The sequence below is a fragment of the Vicugna pacos genome, chromosome 4 (assembly GCF_048564905.1).
Source record: "Vicugna pacos chromosome 4, VicPac4, whole genome shotgun sequence".
NCBI classification, from domain to species: Eukaryota; Metazoa; Chordata; class Mammalia; order Artiodactyla; family Camelidae; genus Vicugna; species Vicugna pacos.
The window spans coordinates 47,855,138-47,863,108 of NC_132990.1; the positions used below are offsets into that span (position 1 = coordinate 47,855,138).

General features: G+C 54.8%; 1 protein-coding gene across 4 annotated transcripts; it reads right to left on the reverse strand.

Moving 5' to 3' along the window:
- Position 1: 1 nt before the first annotated feature.
- On the reverse strand, positions 2 to 7,621 carry TPM2 (tropomyosin 2). Of its 4 annotated transcripts, none has more exons than XM_006204131.4 (9): positions 7,222 to 7,612; positions 6,680 to 6,805; positions 3,645 to 3,778; positions 3,429 to 3,546; positions 3,263 to 3,333; positions 2,730 to 2,805; positions 2,498 to 2,560; positions 2,263 to 2,332; positions 2 to 150 (listed from the first exon to the last, which is right to left on the reverse strand). In XM_006204131.4, exons 1-9 carry the CDS (start codon positions 7,333 to 7,335, stop codon positions 68 to 70), a joined length of 855 nt encoding a protein of 284 aa, XP_006204193.1. In that variant the 5' UTR covers positions 7,336 to 7,612; the 3' UTR covers positions 2 to 67. The 4 variants fall into 4 exon arrangements, with proteins under 4 accessions (XP_006204193.1, XP_006204194.1, XP_006204192.1 ...); XM_006204132.4 differs by lacking the exon at positions 2,730 to 2,805 and adding an exon at positions 3,047 to 3,122 and having other exon boundaries at positions 2 to 1,259; positions 7,222 to 7,606; XM_006204130.3 differs by lacking the exon at positions 2,730 to 2,805 and adding an exon at positions 3,047 to 3,122 and having other exon boundaries at positions 7,222 to 7,597.
- Positions 7,622 to 7,971: the final 350 nt, after the last annotated feature.

Genomic DNA, 7,971 nt, shown 5'->3' on the forward strand with positions numbered 1-7,971 from the left:
ATGCTGGTAACATCAGTTTTATTGGTTAGGGCTGCATCTACAGCCTGGCTGGGGGCAGGGCCAGCCCTCAGAGGTTGTTGAGCTCCAGCAGGGTCTGGTCGAGGGTCTGGTGAATCTCCACGTTCTCCTCCTTGGCACTGGCCAAGGTCTCTGTGAGGGAAGCAACACATGAGGAGGGGGAGGGGAGACACGAGGGGAGAAACATGGGGAGGCATGGACAGGGCACATAACAACAGACATGGAGTGGGATGGAGGCACAGGAAGACACAAGCATTCAGGGATCTGAGGACCCCCTGGCCGGGGAAATGGATGGACTGACCAAGACAGATGGGGATGCCTCACTCAAGGCTTTGGGGCCATGGAGGTGGGATGGGAAGGCCTGAGTCATAAACAAATTTACCCTCCTTCTTTAGAAGGTTTAAAAGAGTTGGAAACAAGAGGAAAGAGAGGGCCAGACAGACAGACAGACAGACAGACTTGAGGCAGAAAACGGACCTGCAGTGAAAGCCCCAGGTTGCTGGCATCCAGTGTTTTTCCAAACTTCATCCCAGACCTTTCACAACCTTTGTGCCCCTCCCGTGCTCCTCACCATCCCACTTCCCCTCCAGTCATTCCTTTAGATCCTGGAATCCCAGCTGAGCACTCTGAGGGCAATGACATGCCTGGGTCTGCAGAAGGGTGTGTGTCTTGGAGGCACCCGAGGGCCTTTGGTGACTAATGCTGTCATACGTGCCCACATGCAGCAGTGAGAGTCAGACTGGGAGTGCCCATGCAGCGAGGGTTCCTGTGTGGGCCAGTGTTTTGTGGGTGAGCTCAGTGGGGGAGGGGGCACAAGATTAGGGGTGTCCAAAGGAGGTAAGGGTCTCAGTAGTGAACCAGTGCTGTAGGGGTGATGGAAGTGATCTCCGGAGGGCAGGAAAACAGCATGGAGACCAAGTTGAGTTTATTAAGCAGCAGAGAGTGGGAGAGGCCGGCGGGTGGAGGGGTGAGTGGATGGATAGAAGGATGGAGCAGGTGCCAGGGTGGGCGGCAGATGTGATGGGGGCTCTCCTAGACTGCGCCCAGTCTGGCTGTGCAATGTTGGCAAGTTTTGCTCCTCCTGCTTGCCCCTCTCCCCATGGAGAGAATGGAAAGGAGAGGAGAGAAAGGGCCGAGGGGGCCACACTGGTGAGAGGCTCAGAGAGAGGTGATGTCATTGAGCGCGTTGTCCAGCTCCTCGCTGATGGCCTTGTACTTCATCTTCTGTGCATAGACTTCGTCTGGGGGTTCAGGGGAGGGTGCCGGGTGGGAGTGTGGGGAGAGGGAATAGGAGGGAAAGAGGAATGGAAGGAGAGAGGGTAATGGAAAGAGAGAACAAGAATCAGAGAGAGGTGGACGAAGATGGAAAGAGACAGACCAGAGAACAGGCTGGACAGCTGTCAGGGCTCCCTCTTCCCCTCTCTGTACCCCTGTCTCTTTTGTCCTTCTCTGCACCCCAAACTGGTGCTTCCCCTAGGAGCTCCTGCCTCCACCAGGGATCTAGGGCACAGTGCTCTGGATAAGCAGGAGTGCCTGCTTCAAAAGGAGGCCACTTTAGTCAGAAAGATCTAAAGTCCCAAAGTTGGAGATAAAATTGAGGCTTGCCTGAGAAGGCTGGAGGAAAGAGAAGTGGGAATTAGGAGAGTGAAAGGGTTATAACAGAATAAAAAGGAAAGACAGTTTTAGGCACAGTGTTGTTAGTAACAGTGAGAAGTGGCTACAGACTAGCAAATACCTGGATGGTTGTTTTCACCAAACCTAGCTTAAAACACTATTTTCCATTACTGTCATGAAAACCTAGCTATTAAACCAAATAGCTCTCTATTTAATAAAGAAGTCTCTGTGAAATAGCTCTGTTGTGTTGCACTTAGAGACACTAGATCTGTGTTATTCAGAGCTGGTCTGAGGACCAGCAGCGTTAGCAGTACAAGGGAGCTTGTTAGACATACAGATTCTCCAGCCCTAGGTTAGCAGTCACTTTGGAGTAGGATCCAGGAATCTGTTTTAAAAACAATCCAGGGGATTCTCCTGTTGGCTCAAGTTTGAGAAGCACTGGAGTTGACGGGGCTGCCTCTACTTGGGTGGGAGGCACAGACCACTGGAGTCTGTCGAGTCCTAGGTGGTCCAGCTCTAATTCATTGGTGGCAAATATAATGGGACAGGAAGACAGGGACAGACTGACAATCATGGGGAGTGTGGATCTATTTTAAAAGGTCTGAGGATACAGGCGAATATCTCTTTTACCTTCCAGGTCATCGATGGTTTTCTCCAACTTTGCCACCGACCTTTCGGCAAACTCTGCTCGGGTCTCAGCCTGGGCGTAAAGGCAAGATGGAGGAAATGATGAAAGCTTAGGCCCTCCCAGACACTATCTAAGTCAACCTCCTCTCTGTCCCTGTCCCCAAACTCCCTGCCACAGGAGGTCTCTGGTGGGGACTGGGGGGTTTGAGTGGCGATTGCGGACCAGAAGGACTCTTACCTCCTTTAGCTTCTCCTCCAGCAATTTGATCTCCTCTTCGTATTTATCTTCTTTGGTGGAATACTTTAGGGACAGACACATGCCATCAGTAGATCGCCTCCACAAGTCCTTCATTTCTCCACAGGCTACTCCTAATTTTGTCTCCATCAAACACCCAGCCCCACCCTGCCTGGGCCCATCGCCTCCCTCCCCTGAAGGACCCCGTCCTTACTGCCCCTCTACCCTCCTCTACCTTGTCCGCTTGGGCTTCCAGGGATTTCAAGTTGTTGGTAACAATTTTCAGCTCCTCCTCTAGGTCCCCACACTTACTGCAGGGGGTGTGTGGCGGGGGTGGGTGTGAGGACACAGTGGGGGAGACAGTGGAGATGGCACAGTGGGGGAGGGGCGGAGGAGAGAAGAGAAGAGCAAAGTTGTGAGAGTGACAGCAGATAGAGTTTGGAAGACCCAGGCCCTCCTGACCCCCAGCAGAGGAGAGAGCAGCCTGAGATGGAGGGGAAGGTGAGCTGAGAGAAGGTGCCATTGCCCAGAAAGGTCCAGAGAGCTGACTACCTCCTCCTCTGAGGCCATCAGGGACTTGAGGGCCTGGTCCATGGTTCGAAGTTCCTCCTCCAGCTGCCTGGCTCGGCTGGGGGCAGCGGGTAGGGGTCAGAGGACAAAACCTGTCCCTGTGGCCCCAAGCCTGGGAAACTGCCTCCCCACTGTGCAGAGTGGCCCACAGCCGTGGGCTCAGGCCGAGTCTCACTTGCCACCCCAGGGTGTCCTTACCTCTCAGCCACCTCAGCTCTCTCTTCTGAGCGCTCCAGCTCTCCTTCCAGGATCACCAGCTTCCTGGCCACCTGTGGGGAGAGGGGAGAGGAGGAAGAGATGCATGGTGAATGACTGGGGGTGTCTGGGGCTTGGGAGTGAGAAGGAAGTGGGGCAAGGCTGTCACCTCCTCGTATTTGCGGTCTGAATCCTCAGCGATGTGTTTGGCCTCCTTCAGCTGCATCTCCTGTAGCTCCATCTTTTCCTCATCCTTCATGGCTCGGTTTTCAATGACCTTCATTCCTCTGAGAGGCAGGGAGGGGCATGGGGGTGGGGTTAGGACCAGCAGAGACAGGCTCCCAGCCCCCTCCCTGGCCCACCCTCTGAGGACCTCCCTGCCCACCTCTCGCTTTCATCAGCTGCCTTCTCGGCCTCCTCCAGCTTTTGCAGGGCTGTAGCCAGGCGCTCCTGCGCCCGGTCCAGCTCCTCCTCTACCAGCTGAATGCGGCGGTTCAGGGAGGCCACATCTGCCTCGGCCTGTGAGTCAAAAGTCAGAGGTCAGAGAGGCTTTGTCTACCTTGAATGAGGCTCAGAGAGGCTCCAGAGGATGATTAAGATTCTTGTCAGAATGAACCTAGGCTTCCTGACCTCCAGACTTACAACCTATTTTTTTTTCCCCTAATCAGCTGTCTTCTGCAGACTCTGTGCTCCAGCACCAAACATGCACTCCTGGACAAGTTCCACTCCCCTGCTACAGGGCCTCTTTCGGCACTGTGCATAGTCTCCCAATGGTTGTCTGTGCACAGACCCCTCTGTTCCGCCTGAGAGCACTCTAAGTGCTGGGACCAGGTCTGAGGCAGCCCTGACTCCTCCACAGCAGAGCCTGGCCCAGGTGAGGGGTGGGGAAGAATCAGGCCAACCAGACCTCAGTGCTGGTAGAAACAGCCAATCGCAGAGTCAAGCTCTGTGATGGCACTGGCTGCCAGGCACACTCCCAATGAGAGGCTTAGGGGGCAGGCCAGGCCTATATAGGACATCCGGGGCTGTGGCAAGGCGCTCTCTGCCAAGGCCGGAGGCAACTGGGGGCGGTGCAAGGGCAGTGAGAGTGACAGATACGCAGCCCCTGATCCTGCAATGCAGAGACAGAACCGTGGAGGTTTTAGAGAAAGTCTGCAGAAACATATGATACTTTGAGAAAAAAGAAGACAGAGCAAGAAGGGCTCCAATAAAGGAAAATGAGAGAAGCAGTGCAGTTTGGTGTTAAGAGCGTCAGCTCTGAGTCAGACTGTTGTCTTTGAGCCATGGCTCAGCCGCTCAATACTTGTGTGACACCTGGGCGACTTATTTAGTCTCTCTAAGCCTCAGTTTCCTCCATTTTAAACTGGAGTTGACAGTAGCAGTTCCTTCTTTGTAGGCTGTTCTGAATGCAGTGCTTCTAATACTGGATTAATAACAGGACCATCTGAGAGATTTATAAAACTAAACAGGTGCTCTAGCTCCACGATGGAGCCACTGAACTGATATTTCCAGGGCAGGGGCTTGAAAGTCTTTCCATCTTTTTTTTTTTTTTTAAATTCCCAAGCGATTCTGATGATAAGCCAAGCTTGGGAAATAATAAAGTTATATGCAGAAAGCACTTGAGAGTGTTGCCTGCAGAGTCCTCACCCCATAAATGTTAGGTTATTCCTTGTCTCTCCCTCAAAGATAAAAACATAGAGACTCTGAGATTTAAGATTGGAAAGGAGAAAGGACTGTGTAGGGGAAGAAGAAAGTGAGAGGGAACGGATGGGTCACAGCACTGGGGGCAGAGTGGGTAGAAGCCAGGTTGTGTGTGACACTATAAGGCAGGGGAAACAGAACCATATATAGAAAGTAGTTGTAGCTTATCCTCCAGGTGCTGAAGGCCACCTAGACTGACAGGAGCCCATCCTGGGCACAGGGCCGGATGACTCAGTGTGGAAGGATTCTGGAGACAGCACTGGGGGTTGGGAGGAATGACTCTGGGGGACACTGGAGGTCTCTCCTAGAGATACACGAGACTCTGTAAAAGGAGAACTCTCTTCATGGTAGTGGGAGTGACAAATGACTTGAGAATCTGGGAGGTCCTGGGGCCCTCATCACAGAACAGGCATTTGCCATTTTTTGCTTCTCAAGCTCTTCCCAGTTATGGGTGCTGCTCTCTAACCACAGGGCAGGCACTCCTGTCCCTGCTGGACAAATGGGAAGCAAGAGAGAAAGGAGAAACTGAGGCACCGTGTAAGTTAAGTGCCGTGTTCAAGGTCACACAAGTTTAGGCAGCATTTCCTATCTACTCCTGGCACTGCTGCCCCACTTCCCCAGCTCTGTCCCTGTCCCCTCCAGCCCCCACCCAGCTCCTTGGGTTTCCAGTCCTGCCTCCAGCTGCACTGGGCCTTAGTTATTTATAGAGTGTCAGATGCTTAGGGTCGTCTTCACTAGCAGCTGCAGGTCAGTTCCCTCCCAAGTGCCAGGGCTGGTGGAGAACCAAAACCAAGGCTGGAGGTCAGAGACACCAACCTTGGGGGCAGGGGGGATGGGGAACATGGATAATGGTCAACACAAACAGTAATGTCATCTCTGTGCTCAGATTTTCAGACTGTGCTTAAGCTAATCCTCCCATCCACCCAACCATCAGCTCATCTTAAACATAATCCTGGGTGGAAGGCAAATGGGGAAAATGAGGCAGAGAAGGTACCATGTCCAAAGTCTATGGCCATTATTCTACCTCAAGGTGGGGGTTGGGAATGGCAGGAGGTAGAGAAGTCTGGTTAGGGGGTGTAGGGTGGGCAGAGAAATCTGAGTGAGCAGGACCTGCCAAGGTGGCTGCCTTGACATTTGTGGCCCTGTCCCTCTGCCCTGTGTCCTGGCATGGTCTCGAGGCTGACAGCTTAATGAGGGTAAATGAGGGACCGTTAGAATTTGAGCTGGGGCCCCAGTGCACAGCAGGGCCACAGAGCCAGAGGTCAAAGCCAGGGAATTTCTAATGGCCCTGCCAAGGGTATAACTCAAGTCAGAGCCCATCTTTGGATTTGTCTCCCCTCCTCCTGCCCAACAGCACCTACACCCACACCCCACAACCCCACAAATGTAGCTGCAGTCTCCTTGCCTTTTTCAGCTGGAGGATTAGTTGAGGTGGATGGTAAATTCTTGTACCACTCACCCCCACAATGACTCACTGCCTGATCACTGTACATTCTAAGAGCTGGAACCAAATGGAATTACAACGCTATGTCCTCTGGGGGAAGTGGTAAGTGGTTTTGATTTACCCACTGCCTCTGATTATCTGTGCAAGCTTGCCCTAGCCTGGGTTCCTGAAAGGAAACCATTTCTGTCCTAGGGATATCTGGGTCCTCCCTATCCCCATGTCTGGGTCCCATCCCAGTGCACTAGCTCTCCCACCGTCCCCCAGTCCACACTCACGTCGGTGGCCTTCTTCTCAGCCTGCTCCAGTTTCTCCTGGGCATCCTTCACTGATTCAGAATACTTTTCCACCTCATCCTCCGTCCCTTTTAGTTTCTTCTGGAGGGCCTGTTGCTCCTCCTCCAGCTGGAAGAGAGAAGCCTCAGTCAGCAGGCCCAGGCCCAGGCAGGAGGCAGGGCTGTGTGTGATGGGATTCTAAGATATTCAGAGGCTGTCAGGGAGGAATAAGGATAGCAGAGGAGGGACAGTGCAGCCAGGGGTGTTGGAGGGACCTGGTGGAGTAGCAAGAAAGCTTCCAGTCCCAAGGAGCAGAGCCCATCATTGCAAGGGCAGGAGTGGAAATTGGGGGACTGGGGCTCTCCAGGCTGTGGTGGGTGACATGAAGTGTGGCTCTGGCTAGGGCCGGGATGGGGCAGTACTGTGAAGGCCCAGCCCCCATACGGATGGTAGAGCCTTGGACAGCAGGCCAGAGGGGCACAGGGCAGGGCCTATGCTGCCCTCCTTGGGAGGTGCGAGGGTTCCACAGGGCCTAGGACCCCCACCTGCTTGCAGCGGTCCTCTGCTTGCTTCTTGTCGGCCTCGGCCTGCTCAGCGCGGTCGATGGCATTCTCCTTGTCCAGCTTTAGCATCTGCATCTTCTTCTTGATGGCGTCCATGGTTGCGGTGGGGGACGGGCCGGCCGGCGGGCAGTGCGGACCGGGCGAACTGGGCTGGCTGCGCGGACTGGGCGCACGAGTGGCGGGCAAGGAGGACCAAGCGGGACTGGGATGTCCCAGCCGCGCGGGCGCCTAAAAGGCGGGGAGGGACCGGGCGGAGCCGGGGGCTGGGACCCTCCCCCACCGCGGCCCAAACCTTGTAGGGGCAGAAGCACTGCAGGGTCGGGGGGCGCGGCTGCCCTCCCTGCGCCCACCCCTCGGGACCGCCCCCTCGGTGCTCCGCCTCTCCCCTCCTCTCCCCGCCTCATCAGCCGTCGAAGGGAAAGTAGCTGGGTTAGTCTGCTGAAAGAACCGTAGCTCTGCAGAGGGGAGGGGACCCTGGGGCTGGGGGTTCCTCACTTCCTCTGAGTGACAGGCAGGCCCGGCGGCAGCTGCGGCTGGGGCCCCTGGGGCTATTTTGGGGCTTGAGCTCACGGCAGCTGCCCGGGCGCACGGACCGGAGTGCCCCCCCTCAGCTGCTGCCCTTAATTTAGAAGTTTCCTGTAAATCCCCCCAGATTAAATGTCTCTTGGGAGGCGGGGCTTCTCCGCGGTTGGAGTGCCTCAGTTTACCCTGAGATCCAGAGTCTAGGTTTGT

Bases quoted from the DNA above. Each gene is read 5' to 3' on its own strand.
- TPM2 (XM_006204131.4), bottom strand. From the start codon at position 7,335: ATGGACGCCATCAAGAAGAAGATGCAGATGCTAAAGCTGGACAAGGAG. The intron at 6,806-7,221 runs GTGGGGGTCCTA...TCTCTCTTCCAG, and splicing joins CAGAGGACCGCTGCAAGCAG to CTGGAGGAGGAGCAACAGGC. The intron at 3,547-3,644 runs GTGGGCAGGGAG...CCTGCCTCTCAG, and splicing joins GCAGCTGATGAAAGCGAGAG to AGGAATGAAGGTCATTGAAA.